Source organism: Rhinoderma darwinii, chromosome 1 (genome assembly GCF_050947455.1).
Source record: "Rhinoderma darwinii isolate aRhiDar2 chromosome 1, aRhiDar2.hap1, whole genome shotgun sequence".
NCBI classification, from domain to species: Eukaryota; Metazoa; Chordata; class Amphibia; order Anura; family Rhinodermatidae; genus Rhinoderma; species Rhinoderma darwinii.
Genome location: NC_134687.1, coordinates 607,770,830 through 607,788,392, shown reverse-complemented (window position 1 = coordinate 607,788,392; position 17,563 = coordinate 607,770,830). Strand labels below are relative to the sequence as shown.

Sequence of the window (17,563 nt, the reverse complement as noted above, 5' to 3'; positions counted from 1 at the left end):
CCTGAAAATGCGGCCGACGGCCATGCCCGTAATCGCGGGCCGTGTGCATGAGACCTTAACCAGGGGCCGCATTTTCTTAGGACTTGAATCTGATGCGACATCCCTTTAAAACCAATTTATAACATTTACGGAATACAAGTCATTTGTCGGGATTTCATTAACTTATCCACTTGCACTGTCCATTTTGTTGGTTATTCTGTAATTAATCTTTGTATTTTATTTCAGGTTTTTACCGTATGTCGGAATGGTAACAATTGTGATGAATGATTATCCAAAATTTAAGGTAACTAAATATTGAAAACACCCATTTCCCTTTTACATAGGGCGGTGCTGCCATAGTTTCAGTACCAATATTTATAATTGAAAAAACTAATCACATTGATGATCTATGTTGACCATTTAGCAGTAAAACCTCCATTGGGGGGCTAGCAAAGACTGTAACAGTTTAATAAACACCCGTATTCTGCTGATGCTACGTGCAAGGAAACCGTGGAGAATCTGGTACTTTTACATTAGGGATTTGATCATAATAATATCCTCCCAGGCTGCTTCCTGCTTTCGGTAGATGATGTAAGGCTGTTGTTGTCAACCAATCATCTTTCCCCTTCCCTGCAGTGGGCTTAAGTTTGCACACTGCATGCGACATGCATGCTGCTGCACAAGGCACAATCTGTAGCCTCTCCTGTGCCTTTTCCTGCATCTCTACAGAATTCTGCTTAAAGTTTGGAATGAGCTATATCTATAGCTGTTGATAGATCTGTCTGCACTTCATCATTATGCAGGCATTATGGGGAATGTAGTTGCTAGCTGCAGATAGAGATGATCGTTTCTTTGCTGGCGATAACCTATGATCTCTTGCCTAAGATGGTTATTGCAGCACTGATTTCTTATGTGATTGGATTGTTGTGGTAGTTGTTTCAATTTCTCTTGATTTATTTTCATGTGACGCTGATAAATCTTCATTTTTTTTATTTGCAGTATGCGGTTTTAGCCATTATGGGAGCTTTTGTACTTTTAAAACGAGAATCTTAAACTGCGGAGAAGACTCGGAGAAGGAGGGGGAGAAAAGAGCCAATAAATCTTAATATATTCCATGGTTTTTATTTTAGTCACAGAGCAAAGCCAATCTGCTAACAGTCATCGACTTGTACAAATAAATGTCTTTAAAGAAATCCACCAGTCCTATTATCTATTTATTTTATTTGTAGGGTTCATCAAATGTCAAATTTTTTGATGCAAAGCTTTTTTTCCTAGAAATGTGACCCAATAAAATGCACAAATATTAGATTGTGTCTGGTTATTTCTCTCATGTTGTCTTGTCATGGCAATCCCCCCCCCCCCCCCTAAAAAAACAAAAGCACTGTCATTGATTGTGGAAGATAAAGAGCATTTTCCCCCTGAAAAAAAGATTGTCACACATTTCCTATCCGTCGAAATGGAAAAATCTCCCTAGTTCATAAACATCCACCTCCCCATACAATTGCATTCGTGAATTTGTCTTTGAGGAGTCTCAAAAAAACCAGAGCCTAAGGCCTCATTCACACGGCAGGGTTTCCCGGCCGGGTGCCGGCCGTTCATAAATCGGCCGGCACCCGGCTGCATTAGAAATAATAGACTCCTAATGGGGCTATTCACACGGCCGATTTTTTGACGGCCGGGAAAACCGCCCGTCAAAAAATAGGACATGCTCTATTTTCGCCCGGGTACCCGGCCGCCCGGCTCCCATAGAAGTCTATGGGGCCGGGTAATACCCGGCCATCACCGGGATGTGTCCCGAGTGACGGCCGGGTTTTCCGGCTCTTGCGCTCTATCTCCTCCTCCTCACAGCGCAGAGTGCATGTGAGGAGGAGGAGTTGATGCCATTCTGACGAATGGCATCGCTGTACACTGTGTGGCAGGGCCGGGGTGTACAGCAGGTGGAGGGAGCGCTGCGCTGGCTCCCTTCCCCTGCTTGTTAAAAGCACCCTGGCCCGGCGACACCTTCGATGGCGCCGCTAGTAGCAGCAGCTGCTGCTGCTGCGGCTGCTACTACTGTAGCGACGCCACTATAGCAGAGCGGGGAGGTATCTCCCCGCTCTGCTATGTGCTAGCCGCACTTAGCTCCTTGAAGGAGCGGAATCCCCGTGTGTTCGGGGATTCCGCTCCTGGACAGAGCGCTTGATGTCTCTGTCCATATCTGGGCAGTGACATCAGGGGAAACTCCAGAAGCGGAATCCCCGAACACATGGGGATTCCCCTTCAGGAGTTGCCGATGATGTCACTGTCCGGATCTGCCCGGCCCGGCACGGATGCATAACTTTATGCAAACCGGCCGGGCAGAATGGCCGATTTTACCGGCCGGCACTCGGGCTCGGACGCGACCCGGTCGTGTGAATCCCGCCTAAGGGGGTTATATATAGTTTTTAGAAGAAAAGATCCAAGACCGGGTCCATGAGAAAAAGACAATACTGTCAGAATTTCCATCAAAGTAGATCCCTCTTGTTGTTATGACCTATGTGCAATGAAATGAAAGGTATGTAGACTTTAGCAACCATTTCTAGTTATTGTTCCAATGCATCTAAATGAAAAAATTGAACCAACTTTGAAAATATTCTTAATTAAAAATTGCCTACCGTTTTGTGTCTACAGCTCCTATGCAGATCTGTGTCTTCATGATTTAAAAAAAAACTTCAAACACTGTGTAGTCTTATTTTGCAATATTGGTCCCCTCCATCTGCCCCTCTTTTTATTTGTAGTCTGTAAACACAGAGACAGATAGGTTTGCATAGGAGCTGCATACACATAACGGTAGTAAATTTTTTACACAAATCGGTTTGCAAAGTTTATTTTTTGCTTTACAGGCATAGGAGCAAAAAAATAAAATAAAATGGTTGTAGAAGTTTTTATATATTTTAACCCTTTCCCGCTCCTGGACATACTATTAGGTCATGATGAGCATGTCGTACGCGCTCAATGACCTAATAGTACGTCACGGGAAGAACAGTCATTCCGGCACATACAGGAGCTGTGACAACTGCGGTCTCGTATAGCAGTTGCCGCAGCTCCTTCAGCAGGGACTGCTCGCGGTGATCCCCGCTGATTAACCCCTTGGAAGCCACGTTCAATAGCGATCGCGGCTTCTTAGTGGTTAAAGCACCATCGACGTCCCGCAACATGATCGTGGGCGCCGATGGTTGCTATGGCAACTGGAGGCCTAACAATGGCCTCTGACTATGCCATCTACAGAAGCCTAGTGGGTCCTAACAAAGTCCACGTGTAGCTGACAGCTCTAATACACTGCACTATATAAAGGAGGCTCCAAAATCCTATAGGTGCACCTTTGCTTCTGAGGCCTGTGCTTCTTGTGGGATTTTTCTAAAAACTGCACAATCTGGGCAATAAATATTAAGTTGTGTTTCTCTGATAAAACCTTCTGTTTTACAGAAAAAAAATTAATAAAAAGGATTTTCTGCATAAAAAATGAAATTTTGTAAATTTCACCTCTACTTTGCCTTAAATTCCTGTGAAACGCCTAAAGCGTTAAGAAACTTTATAAATGCTATTTAGAATACTTTGAGGGGGGGTCTAGTTTTTAAAATGGGATTTATGGGGGGTTTCTAATATATAGGCCCCTCAAAGACCCTTCAGAACTGAACTGGTACCTAAAAAAAAAAAGGCTTTTTACATTTTACTTCAAAATTTGAGAAATTGCTGCTTATGTTCTAAGCCTTGTAACATCCTAGAAAAAAAAAAAAAGAATGTTCAAAAAATGATGCCAACATAAAGCACACATGGGAAATGTGGACTAGTAACTATTTTGTGTGGAATTACTATCTGTCTTACAAGCAAATCTCTAAATTTTGCTATTTTTCACAAATAAACACAATATATTGACGAAATTTTACCACTAACGTAAAGTCCAATGTGTCACGAGAAAACAATCTCTGAGTCACTCGGATAGGTATAAGCATTCCAGAGTTATTACCACATAAAGTAACATGTCCGATTTAAAAAATGGGCTCTGAGTCTTAAGGCCATAACTAGGCTGGGTCATTGAGGGTATGTTCACCCGGGCTATTTTCGGCCGTAAACGGCCCGAAAAACAGCTGAAAAATCGGTAGCAGAACGCCTCCAAACATCTGCCCATTAATTTCTTCAGCCGTTTTTCATACTGTAGAAAAACAGCTCCAAAAACGGCCGTTAAAAACGCAGCTAAAAACGTGACTTTGAATAAAAAAACGTCTGAAAATTAGCTGTTTTCCCTTGAAAACAGCTCCGTGTTTTCAGATTTTTTTTTCTTTTGTGTTTGCACATACCCTAAGGGGTTAAAAGGTCATGGCCATTTGCTAGGCCCTCCAGAAAAAATTCTCTGTGGAGGGCCCAATGTTACCCCAATGTTACCCCAATTTTACACAATGGTCTCCTTCTTTATGATAACTTCATCCCTTTCTCCATTATATATTTCTAAAACCCAGCAAAATGTTTTCCGCTCAAAGGACTAATATACTTGCGCGTCTCTTTATTTCCGATTTCTCGGTAAGAAGTCGACAATTTCCAGAGCTGCATTGTAACTGATGAAGAAAAATATTTGTGTGTAACCATGAGCACTCAATAAATGGGTCTTAAATGGAGGCTGCAGCACGATCTTTCATTAGTGTCATTCAATGGTTGAATTCTGACCTTGCTACAATCGTAAAGCTTTCATCCCCATACACAATACATCCATCTCCTCTTTGTCATGAATGGGACTTCGAGATACACGAGGCAGGTGTCAAAATAAGAGCGGACGTTAACAATTTGTTACATAGTAGCTAATTAGCTCTGTCTGTTAATCATCTACCAATCTCATGTTAAATGTCAATGATAGTTATTGTACGATTCTATGCGTGACAGATGTTATCGTAGCCGGATATAGGGTCATGTTATGTAGAAGGAGTAGTGCTTAACCTAGTCTATGATATTTCCAAGTGAAGAAGTCAAGGACCGTTGGGATTATTTAGTAAAATTGACACAAACCTTTCCATAACCTAGGAACAAATGAGTCGGAAGTTACGTTGAATAAAATACATGCCCCCAATGGACAAGAATATGCTGGAGTATAACATTTATAATACTGCACCTTTATTTAAAAGAATATAAATACTATCATATTGTTCCCTAGGCACAAGAATATAACTATTATAACTCTGTACCCCTATGTACAAGAATATACTATAATACTGCCTCCTATGTACAAGAATATAACTACTATAATACTGCCCCCTATATACAAGAATATTGCTATAATACTGCCCCCTATGTACAAGAATATTACTACTATAATTCTGCCTCCTATGTACAAGAATATAACTACTATAATACTACCCCCTATGTACAAGAATATAACTACTATAATACTACCCCCTATATACAATAATATAACGACTATAATACTGCCCTATGAGGGGCATAGCTAAAGGCTCATGGGCCCGGGTGCAAGAATTCAGCTTGGGCCCCCCTACCACTCCCCAACACCACCATCATCATCAGACCCCTGCGTGCGCCTATGCCCAGACGCCTTGTCCAACAGCCCCCATAGTATAATGCCCCCACACAGTATAATGCTCCCATAGCTGCCCCCACACAGTATAATGCCCCATAACGTATAATGCCCCCCCATAACAGCCCCATACCGTATAATGCTTCCCATATCAGCCCCCCATACAGTATAATGCCCCCGCGCAATAGCCTACCATACAATATAATGCCCCCATATGTGCATAATAGAAAAATAGCATAATTACTTACCTATCCCCGTTCCCACGTCAGGTGGAAGATCCTTCGCCTCCTCCGGTGTGTACTATGAGTGACTCAGCGCAGGCAGGCGCGATGATGTCGCTACATCCCGCCTGCCTGCGTCGGACAGCTCAGGGCACAGTGAATGCTGGATCAAGGAGATGTCAGCTCCTTGCTCCAGCATTGAATGGAACTGGGACCTTGGTGAGTGACTCGCAACCCCCCGGAGGTCTTCACAGTAGGGTCGTCACGATACCAAAATTTGGACTTCGATACCAATAAAAAGTTCTTTCGTTTTCTAATGTGAGGCACGAGGTGTGATGAATTTTGAATGTGCCGCATATTAATAGTAATTAACCCCATCATGTTTCTCAGTCATAACGGGTTAATGTGTAAGGTACATGATGGGGTTAATTACTATTAATGTGAGGCACATGGAGGTTAAATTCATCATCGCACCTTGTGCCCCACAATAAGTGACAGAAAGCAGTTTTTATTTTATTTTTTTACAGCGTACACATCATGAATGATGCAAAAAAATTGTTGTGCAGGTTATTACGGCTGCGCCATTACTGAATGTGTGTATTTTATGAATTGAGACTTATTTTAATGTTTTTTGTAAAAAAAGGTGTATGTGTATTTTTTAAATTTAACATTACTTTGCTTTTACTTTATTTTTAAACTTTAATGTACTGGCATATATCTATATACAGATAGTACACAGGCATATATCTATATCCCGGTACATTAGCCTGTGTACTGATAGTACACAGGCAGTTGTTAGGACATACCTAGGTATGCCCTAACAACAGGGAATATGGTAAGATAGCCCTGGGGTCCTTCAATGGACCCTGGGCTGTCTGCCCATATATGGTATGTCCCTCAATCGCGTCACATGGATTCCTGTGATGCGATCCAGGGGCATCCCCCCTTCTCATTTTCCCCTGAATGCTGCAGTCCGCTTTGATCGCAGCATTCAGGAGAATAGCGGCGGAGATGAGAGGTTTCTCTCATCTCCGCGGTTATAGAGCGGGGCTGCGGCTGTGTAATACAGTCATTGCCTTGCTCTTGACAGGGAGTGCGCACGCGGTCAGCATGAGGAGATCCAGCCGGCGCTGCACTAAAGAGCGGCGGTTCATTCACTGAAGACAGAACATGGGGGTGTTTTGCAGTGCGCCCACCATGTTCTGTCTTCAGTGCCGCAGATCATTAGTGCAGCTCCGGCCGCATCGCATCATCCTGACCCCGTGCACTTGTTATCGGGACTCAGGAGCGCGGCAGAGACTGTATCACACAGCCGCAGCCCCGCTCTCATACATTCATGTGTTACTATACTGAGCTGTGCGGCCGCACAGCTCAGTATCGAAATACATGAAATAACGGTATTGAACCGTTTGGGGATGCAGAGTATCGAAACAGTATCGAAGTTTCGATGCATCGTTCATCCCTACCACAGTGTGTAATGTATTGTTCAGTTTGCGGTGGAGAGAGGAGGGGGGGGCTGTCATTTAACGGGCCCCCCCTCTCCACCACAAACAGCACAATACATTACAAGGCAACACAACACAATACATTACATTACATTACATTACAATACATTACAACACAACACAATACATTACATTACAGACTCTGCAGCTCACCTGGAGTCCTCCGCACCGACTCTTCCACTGCACTGTCTGGAAGACAAGTCATGTGACCATAACCAGGAAGTGCCGGCTTCACGGCACAGAAGATTTATTTAAGAAGCATGATGTATGGCAATGGCTTAGGGGCCCGGTCGCAACTGCTATAACACTGCATCTCATGTACAAGAATATAACTGCTAAAATACTGCTCTCCATGTACAAGAATATAACTACAACGCGTTCCAAATTATTATGCAAATGTTAATTTTCGCTGATTTTCCTAAATAGTCGATGCAAATGACAGTCAGTATAATCTTCAAACCATCAACCTTTGGAGTATAATGCAAATTTTATTGAACAAATCTCCTAATGATAACAGATTTTTTTTAGAAGTAAAAAACTCAAAATGCACTTTTTCAAATTATTATGCACAACAGAAATCAAAACATTTTAAAGGTTGTAAAGAGAACTAAAATGGTAATTTGTTGAATTTGCAGCATCAGGAGGTCATATTTACAGAAATCAAAAGCTCTTTCAATCAAAAAAAAAAAACTTAAGCCAAGTAACATGTTAACATAGGACCCCTTCTTTGATATCACCTTCACAATTCTTGCATCCATTGAATTTGTGAGTATTTGGACAGTTTCTGCTTGAATATCTTTGCAGGATGTCAGAATAGCCTGCCAGAGCTTCTGTTTTGATGTGAACTGCCTCCCACCCTCATAGATATTTTGCTTGAGGATGCTCCAAAGGTTCTCAATAGGGTTGAGGTCAGGAGAACATGGGGGCCACACCATGAGTTTCTCTCCTTTTATGCCCATAGCAGCCAATGACACAGAGGTATTCTTTGCAGCATGAGATGGTGCATTGTCATGCATGAAGATAATTTTGCTACGGAAGGCACGGTTTTTCTTTTTGTACCACGGAAGAAAGTGGTCAGTCATAAACTCTACGTACTTTGCAGAGGTCATTTTCACACTGTCAGGGGCCTATCAGCTCTCTCCCCATGATTCCAGACCAAAACATGACTCCGCCACCTCCTCGCTGACGTCGCAGCCTTGTTGGGACATGGTGGCCAATCACCAACCATCCACTACTCCATCCATCTGGACCATCCAGGGCTGCACGGCACTCATCAGTAAACCACACGGTTTGAAAATTAGTCTTCATGTATTTCTGAGCCCACTGCAACCGTTTCTGCTTGTGAGCATTGTTTAGGGGTGGCCAAATAATAGCTTTATGCACACTTGCAAACCTCTGGAGGATCCTACACCTTGAGGTTCGCGGGACTCCAGAGGCACCAGCGGCTTCAAATACCTGTTTGCTGCTTTGCAATGGCATTTTAGCAGCTGCTCTCCTAATCTTATTAATTTGTCTGGCAGAAACCTTCCTCATTATGCCTTTATCTGAACGAACCCGTCTGTGCTCTGAATCAGCCACAAATCTTTTCACAGTACGATGATCACGCTTAATTTTTCTTGAAATATCCAATGTTTTCATACCTTGTCCAAGGTATTGCACTATTTCACGCTTTTCGGCTGCAGAGAGATCCTTTTTCTTTCCCATATTGCTTGAAACCTGTGGCCTGCTTAATAATGTGGAACGTCCTTCTTAAGTAGTTTTCCTTTGATTGGGCACACCTGGCAAACTAATTATCACAGGTGTCTGAGATTGATTACAATGATCCAAAGAGCCCTAAGACACAATACCATCCATGAGTTTAATTGAAAAACTAATAATTAAATGTTTATGACACTTAAATCCAATGTGCATAATAATTTGGAACACAGTGTACTATAAGGGTATCTTCACACGGCAGCATCCGTTACGGCTGAAATTACGGTGCTGTTTTCAGGAGAAAACAGCACCGTAAATTCAGCCGTAATGGCATGTGCAGGCGTCTTTCGCTGCGTCCATTACGGACGTAGTTGGAGCTGTTTTTCCATGGAGTCCATGGAAAACGGCTCCATTTACGTCTAAAGAAGTGACAGGCACTTCTTTGACGCGGGCGTCTTTTTTACGCGCCACCTTTTGACAGCGGCGCGTAAAAAAAAATGACCGTCGGCACACTACATCGTAAGACCCATTCAAATGAATGGGCAGATGTTTGCCGACGCTTTTGAGCCGCATTTTCGGACGTAATTCGGGGCTAAAACGCCCGAATTACGTCCGTAAATAGTGTGTGTGAACCCAGCCTTTTACTGCCTCCTATGTACAAGAATATAACTACTATAATACTGCACCCTATGTACAAGAATATAACTACTACTATACTGCGCTCTACAAGTCCAGAGTCAACGCAGCCGTCTACCATGAAATTTTAGAGCACTTCATGCTTCCCTCTGCTGACAAGCTTTATGGAGATGCTGATTTGGTCTGTTGATTTGGTCTGTTTCACTTGCATTGAAAGCTCCCTTGACCTCATGTTGTGGGTTCACAGCAACAGCTTCCAAATGCAAATGCCAAACCTGGAATCAACTCCAGACCTTTTATCTGCTTAATTGATGATAGATTAACAAGGGAATAGCCCATGCAGCTCATTAAATAGCTTTGTCCAATTACCTTTAGTCCCTTGAAAAAGAGGCGCTACATATTAAAGAGCTGTAATTCCTAAACCCTTCCTCAAATTAGGATGTCAACACCTCAAATTAAAGCTGAGAGTCTGCACTTTTAGCCCATATTGATTATATAACTGTATATTCAATATGTTTTGGTAAACAGCTAAAATGCCAAAACTTGTGTCACTGTCCAAATAATTCTGGACCTAACTGTGTATACAGCACCAAACCCAAGCTCAGTACATAAATACAGCACCAGTTCCAAGCTAAGTACACAAATACAGCACCAGACCCAAGCTCATTGCATAAATACAGCACCAGGACAAATCTCAGTACATAAATACAGCACCAAAACCATGCTCAGTACATATATATACAGCAGCAGAACCAAGCTCAGTAAATAGATACAGCACCAAAACTAAGCTTAGTACATATATACAGCACCAGACCCAAGCTCCGTACATAAATACAGCACCAAAACCAAGCTCAGTACATAAATAAAAGCATCAGAACCAAGCTCATTACATATATAAAACACCAAAACCAAGCTCAGTACATAAATACAACACCAGAACCGAGCTCAGTACATAAATACAGCACCAGAACAAAACTCACTATATAAATACAAAACCAGAACGAAGCTCAGTATGTAAATACAGCACCAGAACCAAGCTCAGTACATACAGTGGATATAAAAAGTCTACACACCCCTATTAAAATGGCAGTTTTTTGTCATGTTACAAAATCAGTACAAGATGAATCATTTCAGAACATTTTCCACCTTTAATGTGATCCATAATCTGTACAATTCCATTGGAAAAACAAACTGAAATCTTTTAGGGTGGAAAAATAAAAACCAAAAATAATGTGGTTGCATAAATATGCACACCCTTAAATTAATACTTTGTTGAATTACCCTTTGAATTTATGAAAGCATTCAGTCTTTTTGGGTAGAAGTCTATCAGCATGGCACGTCTTGACTTGGCAATTGTTACCCACTCTTCCTTGCAAAAGCGCCCCAAATCTGTCAGATTGCGAGGGCATCTCCTGTGTACAGGCCTCTTCAGGTCACCCCACAGATTTTCAATGGTATTTTAGGTCGAGGCTCTGGTTGGGCCATTCCAAAACGTTGATCTTCTGGTGAAGCCATTCTTTTGTTGATTTGGAAGTATGCTTTGGGTCGTTGTCGTGCTGAAAGGTGAAATTCCTCTTCAGCTTTTTAGCAGAGGCCTGCAGGTTTTGTGTCAATATTGACTGATATTTGGAACTGTTCATAATTCCCTTCACCTTGACTAAAGCCCCAGTTCCAGCTGCAGAAAAACAGCCCTAAAGCATAATGCAGCCTCCACCATGCTTCACTGTGGGTATGGTGTTCTTTTGGTGATGTGCAGTGTTGGCTTTGCACCAAACATACCTTTTGGAATTATGGCCAAAAAGTTCAACCTTGGTCTCATCAGACCATAACACATTTTCTCACATGCTTTTGGCAGACTTGATGTAGGTCTTTTCAAAACATAGACGGACTTGGATGTTTTTCTTTGTTAGAAAAGGTTTCTGTCTTGCCACCCTACCCCATAGCCCAGACATATGAAGAAAACGGGAGATTGTTTTCCCATGCAGTACACAACCAGTACCTGCCAGGAAGTCCTGCAGCTCCTTTAATGTTGCTGTAGGCCTCTGGGTAGCTTCCCGGTCCAATTTTCGTCTTGTCTTTTCATCAAGTTTTGAGGGACGTCCAGTTCTTGGTAATGTCACTGTTGTGCCTGATGACTGTCTTCACTGTGTTCCATGGTATATCTAATGCCTTGGAAATTCTTTGGTACCCTTCTCCTGACTGATGCCTTTCAACAATCAGATCCCTTTGATGTTTTGTAAGCTCTTTACAGACCATGGCTTTTGCTGTCACATGTAACAAAGAAAATGTCAGGAAAATCCTAATAGAACAGCTGAACTTTATATGGGGTTATCAATACCTATAAAGTCCAGGCCAAACAGAAAACCTGTTTCAGCAATAACATCCATATATGTCAATACTGGATATAGAATACCTATGAAGACATATATAGACAACAATACTAGAAGTGTAAATAACCATAGTACAATTAAAGCACTAACCCATATCAAAAAAATATCTTTATTTGGAAAATATTTAAAAACATACATAGACCATCACATACAATATAAAACAACACATAATAAAAATGTGCTAGTGGTATCTAGGAGCAACAAATGTATCATATTATACATCCATGGAATCAAACAATGTATTGTCAAGGTATTGACAATACTGTACAAGAATACCTCAACAGTTAACGGTATACTAAATATGTACACACTGAACAAAAAATACAAATGACAGTGTCAGAGACTGATCCAAGATATAAAAAATATGCTCCTAGATACTGCTACCACATTTTTATTATGTGTTGTTTTATATTGTATGTGATGGTCTATGTATGTTTTTAAATATTTTCCAAATAAATATTTTTTTTTATATGGGTTAGTGCTTTACTTGTACTTTGGTTATTTACACTTCTAGTATTGTTGTCTATATATGTCTTCATAGGTATTTTATATGGGGTTACTCAGAATCACTTTAAATAATGGCAGCTGTGTATTGACTACTATTTAACATGAGTTTGAATTTGATTTGCTAATTCTGAACACAACCACATCCCAAATTCTAAGAGGGCATTCACACTTTTATGCAACCTCCTTTATATTTGTTTTTTATTTAAATTTTTTCCTCTCTTTATTATTTCAGATTGTTTTTCAATGGAATTGTACAGATTATGGGTCACACTAAAGGTGGAAAAAGTTGTGAAATTATTCATCTTGTATTGATTTTGTAACATGACAAAAACTGGCCTTTTAAAGGGGTTTTCCAGCTTCTGACAACTGATGTCCTATCTACCGGAAGAATATACTTACTATGATACTGCTCCCTATGTACAAGAATATACTTACTATAATACTGCCCCTATGTACAAGAATATAACTATTATAATACTGCCCCCTATGTACAAGAATATAAGTACTATAATACTGCCTCCTATGTACAAAAATATAACTACTAAAATACTTCCCGTATGTACAAGATTATAACTACTATAATACTACTTACTACTCCCTATGTACAAGAATATAACTACTGTAATACTGCTCCCTATGTATAAGAATATAACTACTATAATACTGCTCCCTAAGTACAAAAATATAACTACTATAACACTGCCCCCTATGTACAAGAATATAACTACTGTGACACTACCAGCTATGTACAAGAATATAACTACTATAATACTGCCCCCTATGTACAAGAATATAATTACTATAATACTGCCCCCTATGTACAAGAATATAAGTACTATAATACTGCCTCCTATGTACAAAAATATAACTACTAAAATACTTCCCGTATGTACAAGATTATAACTACTATAATACTACTTACTACTCCCTATGTACAAGAATATAACTACTATAATACTGCTCCCTATGTATAAGAATATAACTACTATAATACTGCTCCCTAAGTACAAAAATATAACTACTATAACACTGCCCCCTATGTACAAGAATATAACTACTGTGACACTACCCGCTATGTACAAGAATATAACTACTATAATACTGCCCCCTATGTACAAGAATATAATTACTATAATACTGCCCCCTATGTACAAGAATATAACTACTATAATACTACCCCCTATGTACAGGAATATAACTACTATAATACTGCCCCCTATGTAGAAGAATATAACTACTATAATACTAACCCCTATTTACAATGATATAACTACTATAATTCTGCCTTCACCCTAAGCATTATCCTTGTTCTACTCAGATTGGATGGATGTAAACTTTAGCCAACTAGTGCTAGCACTAAAAAAAAGCTGGCCAGTGCCAAAAAGTTCACAAAAAGCAACAGGACCCACTAGAGCGAAACAAACCTTACCAAACATGATAGTATAAGAGCATTCAGTACTGTTTCCTTACATACCTCTAATATAATCTATAATATTCTGTTTAGATCCAAATACAGTCCTGTCCCTGAGCTGCACATTTACTGCATGTGATGGTGCACTTCTTTATAAAGATCAGGTTTAGTTTAGCTGGTCCCCTTCTTACCAGGTAGTGGTCCACTTACATGTGTGATTTATCTGCATGGATTATTGTGTATTCCCATAGAACATTTACAAGGCTTCTGTCTGCCCTGATAGAACATTAGAAGGGTGAGATAACATTGAGGAGCACTGATAAAGGGGCTTGAGCAGTTAATGGCTTGACAAAAAATTTTATGTAATTTATTTTAACAAAACACATCTATTATAACACAATGAGGACCATTCATCAGCTAATGAATGGAAACAATCCAATTAGTATATAAAGTGTGGGGTGATGCAGCCCTAGACTGTGGCCGGTCCATATGTAACATTAAAATTGACAGAAAATCATGAAATGGTTAAAACAATGTAATATCTGAGCCAAACACATGACAAGATAACATAGTTATTAGAACAGGCTCTAATCGGACCTATGAATTCTACAGAAGGGGGTTCCCCTGCTTGTGACCCCTATCTATAAGCAGGGGCTCAGAACTACTGTAAAGATCAGCTACTGCTTTGGAGATTACAAGCAGGAAAAAAAGTTCATGCAATGTTTCGGTAACGGCGCCAGGCTAGTAAGTAGAGATGAGATGTGGATAATACAAGTATTCTTTATTCATGCAGACTACGCATTTCTGGAGCGAACCAGTCCCTTTATCAGGTCCGGTATAATGTACTCCATTTTATATCATTAAAAAAAACACGTGAAAAGCAGGTAGAGGCAGTTACGTCTTTTTTTTTTTTTTAAACATACTGGAGGAGGGGGGAAGGGGAGCATGTTCTGACGTCATGAACAATCACATACAAATTTTTTTTTTTTTGACTTTTCGTTAATACAGTTATCAGTAGTATTAATCTTCACATTTTGTTATTTAATAGAAGTAATTTTTCATGACGTCAGAAATGTAACTGCTTCTACTGACTTTTCCCGTTTTTTTATGATATAAAATGGAGTACCATCTATGTAAACATTATACCTGAGCTGATGAAGGGACCGGTTCACTCCAGAAATGCGTAGTCTGCATGAATAAAGAATACTTGTATTATCCACATCTCATCTCTACTTACTAGCCTGGCGCCGTTACCGAAACATTGCATGAACTTTTCTTCATTTTTTCCTGCTTGTATCTTCGTCCCCACGACAAGGATTTATCCTTCCAGGGATCGCTGTGGGTGACAGCGGGCAAACACCGATATCACAAGGACTCACAGTTGCAAGGTTCTCTGGTAGTGTACCCACTACCAGAGAAAGGTATTCTGGTGAGTCTGCTGATAAAGGACTGCTTTAAAGTGTATAAATCATACACAGAACGACATCACCTCAGAGGAGCGCCACTTCTTCCCTTTTTTCTTCACTTTCGCACCTATGCTTTGGAGATTAGGCATCTATCTAGATAGAGATAGATAGCTAGATAGATAGATAGATAGATAGATAGATAGATAGATAGATAGATAGATAGATAGATAGATAGATAGATAGATAGATAGATAGATAGATAGATATGGGATAGATAGATAGATTGATAGATAGATAGATAGATAGATAGATAGATAGATAGATAGATAGATAGATAGATAGATAGATAGATAGATAGATACCTCTCTTTATATTGTAGCCATTCCTTTAAATAAATGGCATATAATATTCACTGCAAGGGATATTGAGATATCAGCTGATCACCAGGTCACATAATTACACAGTACATTCAAAAAAAAGACATATGTCCAGAAATTTTCAACCAAGAGATAGGAGAAAGGGAAGAGGTGGGAGAAACTATAGAACTTTGTTTTTCCCCTATCGATGGGCAGTCTTTTGAGGGGGGATCCTAATGGGCCAACACCTTGAAATTATTTGAGGGCTTCCAATGCACATGAATTTTATGAATTGTAAATTATATTATTACTAATCAGATCTAGATCATTTCCACTAGAAGGCTATCCACGCCTAAATGATGACTACATTTAAAGCAACACTCCAGGCAAAACTGATACACTGTGTTATGTCTGGTGTAGGATTTCAGGGGTTGGTGCACCACCCAATGCACTGGGCATAACATTGCATCTCAAGCATATATTTAGAGTACTTGCATCAACAAAATATATAGCTAGATATTAGACAGATAGATAAGTAGCTTGTCATATAGTGTCCAGATAGGGCCACATGGTGCTCAGATAAATATTGCTGAATTCACATCCATAATAGTAGTATTTACTTGATGTTTCTTCTCTTGTGCCACTTTGTCATAGGAGAAAGACATTGTAAGGTCATGAAGTCACCTTACACTTTATAGGTAGTTCAAAATAGTACTTTCCACTCTTTTCACTGCTGTCAGTGATTGACAGTACTACAGAAACTGGGATTCGACCGACATCAACATCTGCAATCAAGTTGTGATTTCAGCAACTTAATCAGGAAAACTGTAATGAGCCCACCCCATACATAATGCTAGATAGATAGATGATAGATGATAGATAGATAGATAGATAGATAGATAGATAGATAGATAGATAGATAGATAGATAGATAGATAGATAGATAGATAGATAGATAGATATGTGATAGATAGATAGATAGATAGATAGATAGATAGATAGATAGATAGATAGATAGATAGATAGATAGATAGATAGAATCATGTTTGGTAATACACATCAGCTAATCTAAACTTCACTTGACTTTGACATTATAGAGCACAATATTTTTTTTATCCAAACAGATAGACATGACATTACTGTGACAAAAATAAATACTAGATATTAGTGAATAGCTTGTTGAACATACGGGAAAAGTCTGCTTTAGAGGGAGTTTCCCTTTTCTTCGCAGCCTCCTCTAACTTCTGTCACAAACATCTTCTGTAGATTGAGGTGTTGGCATGGTGGGCAGAGAACCACAGATTTCCACAATATGATAATCTAACAGAATCTAGCCATTACTTAAAAGCCCCTTCCCCACCTCTCCCCTCATATCTCAGCCTCCCCATTCCACTCTCTTCTAGACAAAACTACATTGTGGAGATATTGACATGTTTGACATTTTCCACAGACAAAACACAGATTGAAAAATGTGCATCCAGAGATAAAGCTTGGGTTTCACCTATAGGGTTGCAGTGACTCAGCTAAGCTAACTCAATTAAAAAATGTCATCTATCTATGTGGTGTCATCTGGGAAGTGTTTTATTTTATTCATTCATGAGTCCAACAACTGTGCAGAGCAAACCCCCTTTTTTTTTTAAATATCTAATGAACTTTTGGTGAAAGGTGTCAGGTCTTAGATTATGACCAGTAAAGGAAACAGGAGGAGGAAGATTTATGATTGGAAACAAATAGTAATAAGATTTGAGTGACATGGAGCACAGGTGATATTGGCATATGTGACTCACATACACCGGCTGTTGTAGAGACCAGGTCTGTTGTTGTTTGGGGTCAATGAGGAGCTAGTAGGGGAGGCGCTAGACTGATAAATCCTGACACCAGACCTTTCTCACTTATAAATGCTGCTCAGTGAGGGAGA

At 40.0% G+C, this 17,563-nt stretch overlaps 1 protein-coding gene across 1 annotated transcript in view; it reads left to right on the top strand.

The window, feature by feature from the left end:
- Positions 1-1,285, top strand: part of SEC11C (SEC11 homolog C, signal peptidase complex subunit) — a 34,235-nt gene extending 32,950 nt beyond the window's left edge. The window contains exons 5-6 of the mRNA XM_075841106.1: positions 226-283; positions 979-1,285. Of these exons, the coding sequence (XP_075697221.1) occupies positions 226-283; positions 979-1,032 (112 nt within the window). The 3' untranslated portion in view covers positions 1,033-1,285. The remainder of the gene's footprint in view (positions 1-225; positions 284-978) is intronic.
- Positions 1,286-17,563: the final 16,278 nt, after the last annotated feature.